Source organism: Rattus rattus, chromosome 15 (genome assembly GCF_011064425.1).
Source record: "Rattus rattus isolate New Zealand chromosome 15, Rrattus_CSIRO_v1, whole genome shotgun sequence".
Classification (NCBI taxonomy): domain Eukaryota; kingdom Metazoa; phylum Chordata; class Mammalia; order Rodentia; family Muridae; genus Rattus; species Rattus rattus.
This window is the reverse complement of record NC_046168.1, coordinates 11,101,391-11,117,673: the sequence shown is the minus strand read 5'-3', so window position 1 is coordinate 11,117,673 and position 16,283 is coordinate 11,101,391. Positions and strand designations below refer to the sequence as shown.

The window sequence follows — 16,283 nt, the reverse complement described above, 5'->3', positions numbered from 1 at the left end:
CTCCTCGTTAGTTGACTTCAGATCTGTTGTAGTCAAAAGAATAGTAGCTTCAAGGCTCTTATACCAAATGCTGCTCTATGGCTTTAACCAAGTAGGAAAGGGTCATTGAGTCTACTCAGTGATAAGAGATGGTTGAGGGCTGAAATGAGCCAGTAGACTTTTCCTAGGGCCTCTGGAAAGGAGGAACAGCCCAGGACCCGTGGTCTCAGGAAGAAACCACCTGCCATTTCCTGAACTGGTTATAGTGTTTTTGTCTGAATTCATCACAATTTCTAGGTGGATCTTCAATCTCTAGATGTTTCAATCTAACTGAAAAAAGGGAGAACACTGTGATCTAGCAGGGAGTTAATAAATATCCCACAGTTTGAACTTCATGTAGTTTTTTTTATCCAATCCAAATTGATTTTTTTGAAAGGGCATGTCTGACACTCAGGAAATTCATGGAACATTTACCAAAGCCTACCTCTTCTGATAGTGGGCTGACAGGTGTGCAGGAGCTCTGTGATGGTTTTCACGGCTGCTAACTTAAAGGACAGGCTGAGGTTAGAAAGTAGAGGCAGCTTCTGGTGAATTAGAAGTCAGCCAGGACAAGTCAGTAAATCTTTATGGGCCTTTGAGAACAGAAGACTGGTTGTCTGTCCTGTAAAACACTTTATCTGTTTTGGCGATGAGCATGGAGCTCCTGGCTTTCAGGATACACGTCGTGCATTCTACCACTGCCCTGCTGCCGGAGTGCACCTCAGAAACATGCGTATGCCTTGAAAGGATTTTGTCTCCTTAGAGTTTGTTTCGGAAATTGGGTGAGAAATCTGAAGGATTGCTAAGGGCTCAGTGCAGTAGAAGGCAGACCGACAGCCTTCCTGGTGACTTCTGGGTTGTTTCAGATATAGTCTCCTGTGGTTCATGCTGGTCTTAATCTCCAGTGTATTGAAGGGGACCTTGAGTTTCTTGTCCACCTGCCTATCACTTCCTAATGCCGGGGTTACAGGTGTATGCTGCCACATCTGGTTTGATATCTTTACCAAGTAGAAATTAGCTGACTGCTTCTCCATTATTTCTTACTCTAAGGAAATTTCTGGAGTCAATTGTGTGGATGTCTGAGGCCTGAGAAGCTCCTTTGGACAAGGCTTTCCACTCTCTAAAGTTTCAGAGGGGTTGGTTATAAGTGGTATCAGCTGATCCCAACGAGTCAGTGTCATACCAAACCAATTAGTAGTTGAAAAATTTAATACATTTGAGATGGTTAATTGAGTTAGATATTATATTGTTTAAAATAGTTAATTGGTTTAAAATGGAAATTGGTGTAAACTTATTTTAACCTCAATTTTATATTGGACTTAAGATAAAATAAATTCCTTTATAAAAAGTATTTTAAAGGAGATTTATTATAGAAGATGGGGAGGGGAACACCCATACCGAAGAGGAGAGGGAGGGGCTAGGGGGATGTTGGCCTGGAAACCCGGAAGGGGAATAACAATCGAAATGTAAATAAGAAATACTCAAGTTAATAAAGATGGGGGGAAAAAAGAAAAAGGAAAAAAAAGAATATCTTATTTTCCCTTTGCCTCAGTTAGCCTCTGACCCCCAGACTTGACTCAGTGCAGGATAATGCCTTGCAGAGAAATATTTGGCTACTGGAAGGTGTATTCACAAGGAGAGCAGATGTTGCTGTGTTGGGCAAAAATTTCAGCTGCTCTGGAGAGACATACAAAGGGGACTTCCTTCCTAGCCAATAACATCCTGCAGGGCTCTTGACTGGGCGCAGAGAGGAGGGGGAGGAGGAGGAGAGAGGAGAGGAGAGAGGGAGCACAGGTGACCCTTGACAGGGAGACTTCGGTAGTGCATTGGGAGCAGGGCTTGCAGGCAAATGGAAATGAGGCAGAGCAGAGCCTGCTCTGTGGAGAGCATCCTCCTGCGGGCTGCTCTTCTTACTGGGGATCAGCTGCTAATCACGCCCTGAATAACAGGTTAAAATTCCAAATCAGCTAGCCTGGCCGTCCTCTTAGATCTGAAATCTTAAACAATCGAACAAGCAAACAAAAGCACCGAGTCTCCTGCTTCTGCTGATGAGGTTCTCCTCAGGGTCTCTGAGGTCTGGGCCTGACAGGGCAAGGGCCACACCACTCACTACTGCAAGCCAAACTCCTGCTGTGCTCCCCGCTCCTCGCAGGTGACTGCAGCTCTAGATGGCAGCCAAATCTGAGTTCTCTGGGCAAAAGCACTCGCAAGGAGAGTTCTAAAGGCTCCTTCTGTGAGGTGCAAATTACCCCAGGAAATGAAAGTGTACCCTACAGGGAAAGACATTGACACTGGGCAGGCATCCTCCTGACTTCATCAAATCTTAAAAGGACATTTTCCCCTAGGAATAAGTCAAGTGTAGACAAGAAAACTTCTGGGGATCCAGATAGAGTTCCTTGACTGGTACATCTCGTTGAGTGGCTACTTTGCCTTTCCGCACATGCTGCCTTTCACGGTTCTGGCTTGGCTATTAATTTTCTGTATTTTATATAACATAAGTCTCTAGGGGAAGAGGGTAGAGTGTGGGTGACACTGAAAGCCACCAGTGGAATCTTTCCAGTAGACCAGAGCCCATTGCAAACAGGCTCCTCCCAGAGCTCATGTTGATGGTGTCCAATTCACTGGTTCTAGGGCCACACCCAGAGGAGTGTGGTGTTCTGGTCTCCCAGACATACCTCAAAGCCCTTCAGCATCCATCACACAGTTCATTCCTATGAGTCCCAGCAGCATGTACGGCACTAAAGACTGGGGCTAATAGACCGAAAGCCCATCTCTCTGCAAATGGTGCGTTGCTTCTCAGTCTTCCTTTGTGAGTTAGGTAAACACTGCATCCCCAATACTCACTGCAAACCACCTACCCAGCCAGCATCTGATTTTCACTGCTGTCAGGTAATAGGAATATAAAGGGTCGGTATGTTCGATTCTCCAGGACCACGGCAAGGCTGAGAGTACCCTCCTACGCCAGTGGTAGAGGAAGTTAATAGAATAAGCCTTGCTAAGCACAGGGGAAGCCTCTGTTCTCAGATCAAGAACACGGGGGTGTGGAGGAGAGGACAGCCTCTCCTTAGGGACTGATAACCTGGCTGTGAAGGCCAAGATGTGTGTCCCGGCCCTTTCCTGCTCCTCTGCAACCTTCTTGCGGGGGATTTTGAATGTCCTTCCCTTCCCCTGCTCAGGGCCTTGCCCTGCCTCCACACAAGCATGAACTGCTTCAAGTGGTTCTCCATTTCTAGGAAGCATAATTTTGCCTTTCCCCCCCAACTGTGCTTAGTTTCCATTTCTTCCTTGTCTATGTATAAAGTGTCCTTTGAAATAGATTGTTTTTGTTGTTGTTGTTTTGTTTTTTTGGTTTGGTTTTTTTTGTAGCAAAGATACACTTCTACACATTTTTTTTGAGCCATGTCATGGTATTCAAATACGGAATTTGATTATTCTGTAATTGATTTGATATTAAGGAATAATTTTACTCTCATACTCCATGACAGGGAGACTGCAGTTTCTCCTACAGAAACGGATAGAATTTGTTCATCCTTGTGTGGTTATGGCGGAGATCAGGTTTAAGAGTTCTGAAGTTGGAAATTTGTTTCTTCCCAAATTAAAATGCAATTAAAGTGCAATTAAAATGTAAGTGACTGGGGCTCACTCCGAGTTAACCTCCTTTTCCTTCTTTTCAGCACCTGAGATTCTCCGAGGCTGTGCCTATGGCCCTGAGGTGGACATGTGGTCTGTAGGAATAATTACCTACATCCTGTAAGTGACGAAAAGCAACCTTTCTGCAAGCGGCCTCTGTATAGCATTTTCTAGATATTAATAATTCTCATGAGAACCAATGTCACCCTTTGACTTTTTTGTGATATCTCTTTTTGCATTAGCCATGGGGAAAGCGTTCTCTCAAAATGAGGATTCCTTCTAACGTTATCTTTTTCTCGAGGGCAGAATGTATCCAGAGCTTTTCCTTATCTGGTTTTCCTATGTAATATACCACATATCCGATGATCATAGTAAGTGTGAAATACGAGTCCACTATTTATTTGCATCTTGTTAAACATGTGTTTAGCCCATTTAGGACACCTCTCATTTGTTTCATAAGAAATCCACACGTTTCTTATCAGAACATTCCAAGCACATTTACCGATTGGTTGGTTTTTCCTGTATGTTAAGATTTCAAGGGCCTTGGGCTGAATATTGTGGTTAAAATGAGCTAGTTTGTCACTTGCTGCTATTCCAACTCCATTACTGAGCTGTTGCCTTGTACAAAAAAAAAATAATAATAAGGAATTTCAGGAGATTTGTGCCAAGGTGGTGTCAGAATTGGAGGTAACAGTGAGGGAGAGCTTGCCTGAAGACTGCTGTAGAAAACCCAGCTCGATATCAGCGCACCCAGGAGTTAAAGCACAGTAGACACACCTGCTTGCCATTTTGAAGGGAATACCGTTGGTTTAGGGAGCCTAGAATATGCAGCTGGGCAGAGAGATTTTCCTGTTACATAGGTGACATCAGAGAATGTATAGCCGAGTTCCTATACTAGAGACAGTTACCTCCTCACACTCTCAGAGGCTGGAAGCCTGAGGTCAGGTGACTGCAGGGTTGGGCTCTTTGAGAGCTTCTTCTGGGGTTTAAGAAAAGTTCCTTTGTACTGTGCTCCCACATGGTGAGGGGGGGCAGAATCCTAGCTCCTGAGCTATGTGGGAGAGGGACCCTCAAAATGCCTCCATAAGATCAGCTGTAGGGCATTTTCTTAATTAGTAATGGATGGGAAAGGGCCTAGTCCATGGTCCGCAGTGTCATCCCTGGGCTGGTGGTCCTGGGTTCTATAAGAAGACGAGCTGAGCAAGCCATGAGGAGCAAGCCAGTAAGCAGCACCCCTCCATGGCCTCTGCATCAGCTCCTGCCTCCAGTCCCTGCCCTGCTTGAGTTCCTGTCCGGACCTCCCTTGGCGATAGACCGTTACTTAGAAGTATAAGCTGAAATAAACCCTTTCTTCCCCAAATTGCTTTGGTCTTCACAGCAATAGAAACTGTAAGCCACACACAAATAAGGACCCCTATTTTTGTCTCAAAAACATACATGTCCCCAGTTGTAGTTTTTGGTTGAAATGTGAGACAAAGGGTTGAAGCCTTGATGCTTATTGTAAGAGAACTTGAGATGAAACAGAAAGTTAAGTTGCATTCATTCTGACAAACAGGGATGCACAATAAGTAAAACTCCACAGAAAGGCCACTCATGGGGAAGGAAGTGGAAAATGGAGTTGTAGCCTTGAGAACAACTTCCCCCAAGTCTATCCAAACCAGACAAACTCATTTATTTTCTTATACCTAGGGCTCTGGTAGGCTTCGGATGAAGACGACAGTGTCACCCATGAATAATATTTTTCAGTTCCCCTCCAGCCCGAAGCCTGGGGATAGTTTATCCGTTTATCCATTTACCTGTCGTTCATCACTTTAGTAAAGTCTACCTGGCAAGGGTCCTTGGCACTTCCGTGCACTGGACTTACTTGTCTCCTCTATTTAGCCTTCATGTGCACTTAGTTGGAGACAGGTGACATGAGACTATGACATCTAGACATCTGACTAATAGCACAGGATGGCTTAGAACCAAAGGAGAAGAGAGCACGGAAGTAATGGTGGGAAGGGTAGCATTAGGATCTAGTCCATTGGTGCTTCCTGGGAAGGCTGTTATGAAGGTCAGCATGATTGCCCAGATGAGGTACCTATCCTTTTCCCACCCTATACAAGTAAATAAATGCTGGGTTTTATCTTTTGATAAATTCACCAGGAGAATTCTATTATTTTATATGTGTGCACCTGTGTTTGTGTGGGCGCACGTGTATGGGTGCATATGTGTGTACTTGTGTGTGCACACATGTGGAGGCCAGAAGACAGCCTGAGGTATCATTTCTCAGGTGCTGTCCATCATTGGGGTGGGGGGCAAGGTTTCTATCACTGACCTATGCATAGTTCACCACATAAGTTACACTGGGCAGCAAGCAAACCCCAAGGTTCCACTCACTGTCTTGGCCTTCCCAACACTGGGATCACTAGTACATGACATGCTACCGGGCTTTTTTAAAATGTAGGCTTTGGCCATCAATCTCAGGTACTCGTGCTTGTATGGCAAGCCAACAGAGCCATTTTCCTCTCCCCTAATTCTTACTGGCATGGAAACCATTTCCTTTCTCCCCTCATCGTATGACAACTCCTGCCTTAACATTGCACTCCTTAAAACATCTGCTTACCACGACCTGGTTTGTGCCAAGGCCTCTTCTTTCTGAAGATGACTTTAGTTTGGAAACCAAGGCCTTTCCTCCCAGGAGTTCTGGACCCCTTTGCCTTGGAGAGCTGCAGCGTTTGGTAACTCATGACCATAGTGAGCAGATGGACACCCTAAGCCATCAAACTGTCTCCTCCAGCTTTCAGCACTGCAGTGAGTCCCACAGGCTTGGAGCTAACCTGTACCTGGCACTGGGTAATCCCAGCGATTTCCTCAACTGCCTTCGCAGTACCAGTACCACCAAGGGAGTTTTACACACATGTGTTCGTGTATGTGTGTGTGTGTGTGTGTGTGTGTGTGTGTGTGTGTGTGTGTGTGTGTGTGATTCCTACTCTGTGTTGCAATTTTTCCATTTTGACGTTTTGGATTGCACAATGTCAACTGTTTGTCCCTTCATCAAAGAAGAGTGATCGGCACGACTGGGAAAGGCCATTGGAGGACTGTGACTTTAAGCTGTTATTGTCTTTGGATTTCAGAACGGGGAATGGAAGGTCCTTCTTGAACCAAGTCTGGAAAGCTGGCTGCTTCCTCCATGACTACCCAGTAACAGGCTACACTTCTCCTGGGTTAGAGAGGATAGAAGGGCCAAGGATAGACCCCTGCCTACTCCTCTGCACTTACACCTCACCCCCTCCTGTGCAGGGGGGCCAGACTATCCAGATAGGCAGGGGACAGTGCACCTATTCCGGGTTTTTCCTCTTCAAAGGTTCACTCTCTCCCAGCTGGCTCCAGAATGTTTGGAAGAGGCAAAGGTTCTCCCAGGGAAACATTTCATGAGCACAAAGGACAGAAGAAGCTGCCATTTCAGGAAGCATTTTATAATGTTCTGTAGCGACATGGCTGGCTTACAGGAAGAATCGAAGAAGCTATCTTTTAGCTTGTCATTATTTCCCCACTTGGATTCCAAAGGGGACGTGTAAATAAATGCCTGGAAGGACTGTTCCTTGTTAGAGCTGCCCCACCCCACTCCCGTGGAGACCTAGTCCCTTGTCTAACGAGTGCAGGTGTGGTAACCTCAGAGCTAATACCCACTGTTCCTTTTCTCACACTCAATTCTTGTCCCGCTGACCCTGTAGGAGACAATTAGGTGAATGTGGTCAGACAGCTTTAAAATGAGGGTCATTTACAAGGATGAAGTGAGCCCACGCTGCTCATCTGTTGGCTGTGTGTGGTGACTGAATTAACAGTGTTCTCTCTACTCTGTTTCAGTCTGAAACCCAAACTCGAATACTATATCAAAGCACACAGTAATTCTTGTGCAGTTCTATTTCTTTCTACTTTTAAAGCTGTATGTATTTTTAACTCTTCCATTTTCTATTAACTCGGAAACCTAACCAATCTGGTTAATACTTTTTTTTAATTATCAAGAAAAATCTGCTGGAAAATCATAACTACAATGTCTATAATACGAGCCATTTTAATTGTTGTTTTTGTGCCTCTTGTCGCTCTTATTGTGGTGGTTGCTATAACTTTTTATAAGACATTTGGTTCTACTATTCTTACTTTCTGGAGGTGTTTTTTATGCTGTCTGTCATAAATAACAACCACACAATCACACGCCTGTACGAGTAGATTTACCTGTATGGAATACAGAAAGACTTGATTTTTTTTTTTTCAGAAATGTGATTAAACATGTGTGATCATTTAAAGGTTCTTGGTTCTGTTTTGTTTCCCTGCAGACTTTGTGGATTTGAACCATTCTATGATGAGAGAGGTGATCAGTTCATGTTCAGGAGAATTCTGAATTGTGAATATTACTTTATCTCCCCCTGGTGGGATGAAGTTTCTTTAAATGCCAAGGACTTGGTAAGTGTGACAGAGAGAGAGAGAGAGAGAGAGAGAGAGAGAGAGAGAGAGAGAGAGAGAGAATATATAGCTAAGAAATAGTGATATTTTTATAGTAGGCCACTTTTGACATTATTTCTTTATAACTTTACGGTATTTTAATTTAAAAGGCACACTAGTACATTTTCCTTATGCAGAATAAACAGCATCCTTTCAGTCCTCACTAGCCGAATCATCATAGTAGCATTAGTTAATGAATTTTGCTACCTGGTAAATATAGACCCTTTCAAATAACACCATTCACACAGAATTTGGCTTTAATGTGGCTTATTCCCCTAAATGTAGATGTATTTTGAATAAATATGAATGAATCCATGAAGATTTTAAAACTTATTAAAATACTCCGACGGTAGCATGAACACTCTTGCACCGCTGGAATTGTAAACAAGGTCCCCTCCGTTAACAGAATGTGTTATGCTTTGCTCTGCACTGCCTCATACTCAGGCCCACAGTGAAGCTCATTAATATTCTCCCTTCTGGAGAGAGCTCTTCCTCTTCTAGTAGAAGGATGCGTGTGTATAATTGAAACTGCAGCCATCATTCCTCTGGAGGAAAAAAAGAAGAATGTGCCAAAATAATGGAGTCGACTTTAGGAGTTTCCTCGTCATAAGTTTGCTAAGTGTGCTAAAGTTCACAAAGACTCCCAGCAAAAAGGCACTATTAGAACTGACTCGAGTTTCTAGAGCCCCTTCCCAGGGCTCGTCTCTCCAAATATTTCTCCCTTTTCTCTCAATATGGTTTCACAGAACAGATTCTTTAGGATCCATGGCTTTCCTATCTGTGTTTGACGTGTGGACATGACACCCCACTCCTGACCCCAGTCTCACAGCAGCCCTCATCCTCTCCTGTGTGGCCCCTCCGCTGCTTCTTCTGACTTCTAAAATATGTGCTATAAAGAATCCAGGGACCCCTGCCCTCTCCTAACCAGTGCTGCCCTTTAGACACGCACTCTTTAGCAAACATGATGCAGGAAAAGCTTCATGAAATCAAGCCTGAGATGCCTCGGCTCCTTACTTAACTTGCTGTTTGACTTTGTCAACCTGTTTTCCCTTCTTTCCTGGGTTTTCAGAGCTAGAAAAGACCTTGGGTTTTAAATGATTGGCGGCATCTTATTTTACTGGACCAACGTCTAGAGAGACCGTGGAGTCCTCCCAGTGCAGGATGTAAGATGAGTTTCCACATGATGTAGACCCAAGTTTGAATTTTCAAGCTCTACTAACTACAGGGTGTTTGACCTCGGTGGCTAAGCCTTCACTTGTAAATCGAAACTAATCATTCCCAATCCATCAGTGTCTGCGACTGTGCCAGGTCACGAGGCTCCTTGTGTCCAGGGTGTGCCCCTATCATACCAGGCCACTGCTTCAGAGCCCATTTGCTGATCCTCCTGGCAATTCATTATCTGTTCATCTTCACAAACAAGACCAAATCCTCCAGAACGGATTGCCATTAGCTGAATTTAGTCATGCATGCTCGTCATACCCCTCAAGCCAATGACTTCTTTAATTTTATCCTAAAGTGGCTATAATTCTGGCTCTGAACTTACTTGATTATTTCCACATTTTTTTTGTTTTTGTTTTTTTAATGAACTATAAATCTCAGTGGTGTCATAAAGCAATACTCAATAAGGGCTTGAACACCAAACCTTTTGCCATTTGGTCCCCACTGAGGGAATGATGTCATTTGAGTTCTAAGTTCTAAGTGACCTCACAATATAGGCCTAGAATTCTTCAGATGTTGTTTCAGCTCAGAAGTCATTTGGTTAGTAGATGAGCCAAGACCTAATTCTTTGAGCTCTGTAGAAAGAAATCTGTGAGTTTGGGGCCAGGGGTGCCGTGTGTCCATCTTCTGGAACTCACTTAGCTGCTGCTTCCCTGAGGTTGGTCCTACTGATAGTGTACATACTTGGTGCTGGTGGTAACAGAACAGCTGGACTTTCACAACGTGAGGGTAAGTCCAGTTTCTATAAGTTTATATTTTATGATTGCAGGTCAAGAAACTCATTGTTTTGGACCCTAAGAAGCGGCTGACTACATTCCAAGCCCTCCAACACCCGTGGGTCACAGGAAAAGCAGCCAACTTTGTCCACATGGATACCGCTCAGAAAAAGCTTCAAGAATTCAATGCTAGGCGCAAGCTTAAGGTAAAGTGTGTGCTTTTGTTTTGCTGTGTGTGTGTGTGGGGGGTGTGTCTTCCTTTAGTACTGTATTATTCATTTTCTGTAACACCAGAAAAATTCTTGTTTTTAGAGTCTGTAAGACAGTGACATAAAGCCACTTAGGTGTTTGTTGATGTATTTTTTTTTTCTCTCTCTCTCTCTCTCTCTCTCTCTCTCTCTTTTTTTCTTTTTTTTTTTTTTTTTTTTTTTTAGGCTCTACCACTGAGCCAAATCCCAACCCCCTCTCTCTCTCTCTCTCTCTCTCTCTCTCTCTCCAAAGGGAAACACTTGAAGGAATAATTTCAGAGCTGAAATAAAAATTGGTGTGTGTGTGTGTGAAACTTTCTCTGTGTGTCAGCATGCATGTGTGGGTCAGACGGTAACTTAAGGGAACCAGTTCTCACCTTCCACCTTAACCCAAAGATTGAACTCATGTGCCACCTCAAGTTCCCAAAGACTGAACTCAGGTCACCAGGCTTGGTGGCAAGGGCATTATGTAACCTACTGAGTCATCTCACCAGGCCTCAGCAGTTCCATTATTGCTCCTCTTATCTGAATAAGGAACCGGTCAAGAAACTGGTTTTTTTATTTAGAGAAGTTCTTTTTTCTTCAGTAAATCATCATCTTTACATTCCAAAAGTTACCCCCTTCCCAGTCCCCCTCCCTGGGTTCTTCACCTCCTTTCCTGCCTCTGAGAGAGTACTCCCCGCCCCACCAGCATCTCTCTTCCCAGGGGCATCAAGTTTCCCCTGGATTGAGCATGTACGCTCCCACTGAAGCCATACAAGGCAGTCCTCTGCTACACAAGTGGTTGGGGCCAGGAACCAGCCCATGTATGCTCCTTGGTTGTTGTCTTAGTCTCTGAGAGGGAGCTCTGAGGGGTCTGGATTAGTTGACACTGTTGTTCTTCCTATGGGGTTGCATTCTGCAATCCCCTTCAGCTCTTTCAGTCTTCCCTCTAAGTCTTCCATATTGATCCCCAACCTCAATCCAATGATTGGTTGTATCATATCATACTGGGTGATGGAAACCAGACCAAAAAGGACATGCATGGTATCTACTCACTGATAAGTGGTTATTAGACAAGAAGTTCAGAATACCTATGATACAACTCATAGACCGTAGTAAGCTTAACAAGAAGGAAAGCCCAAGTATGGATACCTGAAACCCAGTTAGAAGGGGAACAAAATAATCATGGGAGCCAGAAGGCGGGAGGACATTGGATGGGAGAGGGAAGGAGGGAGGAGGGAAGGAGAGGCAGGATCTAGTATGGGGAGAGGCAGGAAAGACACCCAGAGAGTCAGGAGAATGAATCGAAATATGCAGCAGTGGGGTCAGGGGAAACATCTAGAAAGTCCCAGAAACCTTCTAGGACTCAATGGGGACGAAATGCCCAAGAGTAGGGAGATGAACCGGAAGAGGCCACTCCAGTAGACATGGCCTCCAGATGAGGCAGGGGGTCAGCCGCCCATCTTCAAAGTTTTTAACCCAGAATTATTCCTGTCTAAGGAAATGCTGGGATAAAACCTGAGCAGACTCTGAAAGAAAGGCAACCCAGTGACTGGCCCAACTTGGGATCCATCCCATGAGTGCAGGCCAAATCCTCACACTATTACCGAGACCGTATTCCATATGCAAACAGGAGCCTGGCGTGGCTGCCCTCCGAGAGGCTCTCCCAGCAACTAACTGAGCAGATGATGCTTGGCCAAATTCTGAAATGACCTGTATTAAATAGCACTGGCTTAACTTTCAGAAGTTGGTTTGAGCACTGAACTCTTTAATTTCCATGATACCAACATCATGGATCTAGAGTTCCATGAAACATCCTCTTATATATAAGGACTAGAGAATATAAAACTCCAGACACTCCAGGACTAACACATTTTACTCTTCTCCCCCATTGCTCATATGATTAAATAATCTGATTTGGAATTAAGGAAGTTTCACTGTTCTCTCTCCAAATGCATTGTTACCTGACCACCAATCTTGAAATAATTTACTTTACTTTGAAAGACTCAACCGTAACTTACCAAACAAAGTAGAAAGCACAGTAAAGCTTGGCATTTCCCCCTGGAAACACCATTTAGTACTTTTCTCTCTCTATCAGGCGGCAGTGAAGGCTGTGGTGGCCTCTTCTCGGCTGGGAAGTGCCAGCAGCAGTCACACCAACATCCAGGAGAGCAACAAAGCCAGCTCGGAGGCACAGCCCGCCCAAGATGGCAAGGACAAGACAGATCCTCTGGAAAACAAAATGCAAGCGGGGGACCAAGAGGCAGCCAAGGCTACAGCCGATGAGACGATGAAGCTACCGTCCGAGGAGGTGGAGGAAGAGGAAGGTGTAAAAGAAGAGGAGGAAGAGGAGGAAGAGGAAGAGGAGACCTCCAGGATGGTACCTCAGGAGCCAGAGGACAGGCTGGAGACAGATGACCAGGAAATGAAGAGAAATTCAGAGGAGACGTTGAAGAGTGTGGAGGAAGAAATGTACCCGAAAGTTGAGGAGGAAGCCGCTGCCGTGGGACTTGGGGTCCCTCCACAGCAGGATGCAATTCTGCCAGAGTACTAACCCGGCTTCCTTTAGGGCCCCAGGCCAACCCCAGCATTTTACGCACTTTGTCCTTCAGCAAGGTGGGGAAGCATGATAAGCACTATAGTGATTCTGTTTTGAGGTGCAAAAAAAAAAAAAATCCATATATACCAGTTGGTAACCCTAACGTCAGTGCATGTGTTTGCTTTATGAAATAATGAAGTTTTCTACGGCATGTAATGGATTCCTAATACCCAGGAGTTAAATTTGAAATTTCTAGCAAACAACACAGCCCTTAAAAGTCATTCCTGGCCTCTGGTAGCACACACTGAAGTGAAATAGCACAGGGACTTTGGAAGCTTAGGCATCCTACACCCTCCACAAGTCTTCAAAGAGGGCAACTCCTTTGAACTCAGCTCCAACCAGCTGGAGTCCAGACACATTCCCATGACTTCCCAAATACTTTGAGGGGGAACAGCCTTGTAGGCCGTTATAAAAGTAGGTCATGGAGGGTTATAAAAGATACCTGGAGAAGGTGCAAAAACATCTGTTGATAGTGTAGAGAAGCTGAAGCATTCTTACAGGGTACTGAGTCCACAGTCCCCTTAAGTGTATGCAGAGAATGTCTAATTTTTTAGTACACCATATAATACCCAAAGTGCTCATCATAGAGTTCTGCCAGTTTACAGTTCTTGGGAAATTATTTTTTAAACTGTGCCGCTCCCTTCCTTTACCTGCCTTTCAAATAAAACACCTCTTCGGAGTCTAAAACCTAGGAAAGAAGGAAGACACCTAAGTAAAATGAGATAGAATTAGGCTTTAGACGCACCGAGGTTAGCTCCTTTTCCTCTCACAAAAATTCACATCTATAAGCTTATGTGACAGCTTACATATAAGAACATTTTTATGAAGATACTCTGCAAGTAACAAGTTTCGAGTTTTGGAGAAGTCCATTGCGTGAGTCAACGCCAAAGTATCTGAGTCGAATAACAATACACTCACTAGTTCGATCACTTAGAACTGATATTATTCGAGTAAGGAAATGCTAACAGGAGACTCTCCTCCAACTATGTAGAAACACTGTTCACAGGGTTAAAATTCACTATGAAAGCTAGTACCATTTCCCAATGGAAGGGTCCACACATTTTATAATGTTGAACTATATTGAATATATGCCAAGAGATTTAGCATAGCGTGAACTTTTATTTGCCTTAAAAATAAGCAAAACCAAAAATGAAATGAAAAAGCATCCAGAACCAGACCTTGGGGAGGGCGAAGCATTAGACCTTAGTCAGCATGATTTTTTTTCTTGAAATAATTTTGGGGGTGGAATGGGTTCACAGAAATCAAACTAAATCCAATACCTCAAATTTCGTGTTTAAGTAAAAATGAGCACTTTATCAAAATGACTTTAATATTTTGGGTGAGTTTTCTTGATGTAAAAAAAAAAAAAGTATTACTTTTAAATTCCAAAACGGGGGCAAGAAGAATGACTAGCACAGAATTAAAATAATAATTTGGTCAGATACATTCAAACAGTTATACTAGGAACTGAAATCAGATCTGGGGTTGCTCCAGGCTCTTAGGGTATCAGCACCTCAGCTTATCAAGCAAAGCCTCTAACAGCTTTTGGGGAGGGAGACAACGTGGTGCTTTGAGCATTTTGTGATTCGGGTCCTTGACAGGCAGCCGACTAGGAGGGCATCATCTGACCGGGGCGATCCCTGCTCAGTTGATTTTAATTGACAGTGTTTATGATCTTACGCTCCTTCCTTCCACTTTAATTTTCCCTCTTGGAACATTCATCCTGAGAATCATTAAGGTCTCCCTAGTTTCAACTGTTAAGAATGCTTGTTACAATTTCCATTGAAGAAGAGGAATTCCCAGGTGTAATTTTCCTCATCAAACTTACCATATGTACAGTGAGTGTCCCATATATGGGAAGAATGAAGAAGACTAGGAGGTCTTGTTAGAAGGTGGCAGTTAAATATCAGAACATACCCTCACTCAAACCCAGCCCGGGTCTTTTTTATTCCAACATGGGCTGGTTGCCTTGAATGACCCCGTAGACTATAGGAAGAGCATACATGCCAAGGCCTCATGGATTTGAGAATCAGTCGCATAAATGATTATACCTCATCCCTTCTTGGTGGTACTCAAAGAGTTTTAGCACAATTCCCTCCCTCTCTTTTATAACCTTTGCACTTCACTAGCTGAACATCATGAGCAGTTTTCAGTTGTAACCGGTATGCTAAAGATTAAGTCTTGCTAATGCTTACAAAGTCCTTTCACTGGGAGATAAGCCAAACATTTCACTCAAGTCATTCAAAGATTCCATCTAAGAATAATTATTTTACTATTTTAAAAGAACAGCCAACATTTATATTGCCTGTTAAAATTATCTATTTCAAAGATTACTTAAACTAAAGGGAAACAGTCTTAATTTGAAAGAACACATTCTGTTATTACTCTTAATTGGTAATTGTCTTTGTTAGGGTTTTATTCCTGTGAACAGACACCATGACCAAAGCAACTCTTATAAAGGAAAACATTTAATTGGGGGCTGGCTTACAGTTTCAGAGGTTCAGTCCACTATCATCCTGACAGGAAGCATGGCAGCATCCAGGCTGATATGGTGCTGGAGAAGGGGTTGAGAGTTCTACATTTTAATTAAAAGGTAGCAGCAGGAGACTGCTGGATCACATTGGCCAGATTTAAGCATATGTATGAGACATCAAAGACCCCCCCTCCTCTACACTGACTAACTTCTCCTATTAGGCTACACCTCCTCCAATAAGGCCACACCCCCTAAGAGTGCCGCTTCCCATGGGGCAAGCATATAGTAATGTAGTCACAAAACAATATTTTAAATTTCAGCAAATATAATTTGCATTTAAGAGATGACAGTTACAAAGTGGTGTGAGGCAAAGGCAGATGGATTTCTGAGTGCCAAGGCCAGCCTGTTCTACAACGTGAGTTCCAAGACATCCAGGGCTACAAAGAGAAACCCTGTACTGCCAAAAAGCCAAAGCCAAAAAAAAAAAAAAAAAAAAAAAAAGTGAGGGAGGACAGTTATATTCATCATTGGTTTTTCTTTCAAGACCAGGCACATAGCATAACGAGGGTCTTTTACCACACAGGACAATCTGCCATTATTTCCCTTATTTAGAAAGTCCACCTGTGCTTCTCAAACTATTGGCCCTGTGGCCACAGCAGTGCAGAAATGAGGAGAGACTAGAATAGAATGGTTGCAAAGTTATCCTCTGAGGTAAGTGCTTATATTAAGAAGTTTAATAAGTTATACATATAAAGTTCTGAGACAAGGTTTTATGTTTCCCAGGCTGGCCTTGAATTCACTTTGTAGCCGAGAATGACCTCAAACTCACACAGTGATGATCTCTCAGCTGTTTCTGATCTAAGGTTACAAACATAGGCCACCACTCCCATAACCATGCTTGCGTCTTTAAATTC

The 16,283-nt window shown here is 43.6% G+C and overlaps 1 protein-coding gene across 1 annotated transcript in view; it reads left to right on the top strand.

Moving 5' to 3' along the window:
* The window catches only part of Camk4 (calcium/calmodulin dependent protein kinase IV), a 213,000-nt gene extending 200,001 nt beyond the window's left edge, over positions 1–12,999 (top strand). Inside the window, exons 8-11 of the mRNA XM_032885778.1 lie at positions 3,693–3,768; positions 7,968–8,094; positions 10,121–10,273; positions 12,396–12,999. Of these exons, the coding sequence (XP_032741669.1) occupies positions 3,693–3,768; positions 7,968–8,094; positions 10,121–10,273; positions 12,396–12,851 (812 nt within the window). The 3' untranslated portion in view covers positions 12,852–12,999. The remainder of the gene's footprint in view (positions 1–3,692; positions 3,769–7,967; positions 8,095–10,120; positions 10,274–12,395) is intronic.
* Positions 13,000–16,283: the final 3,284 nt, after the last annotated feature.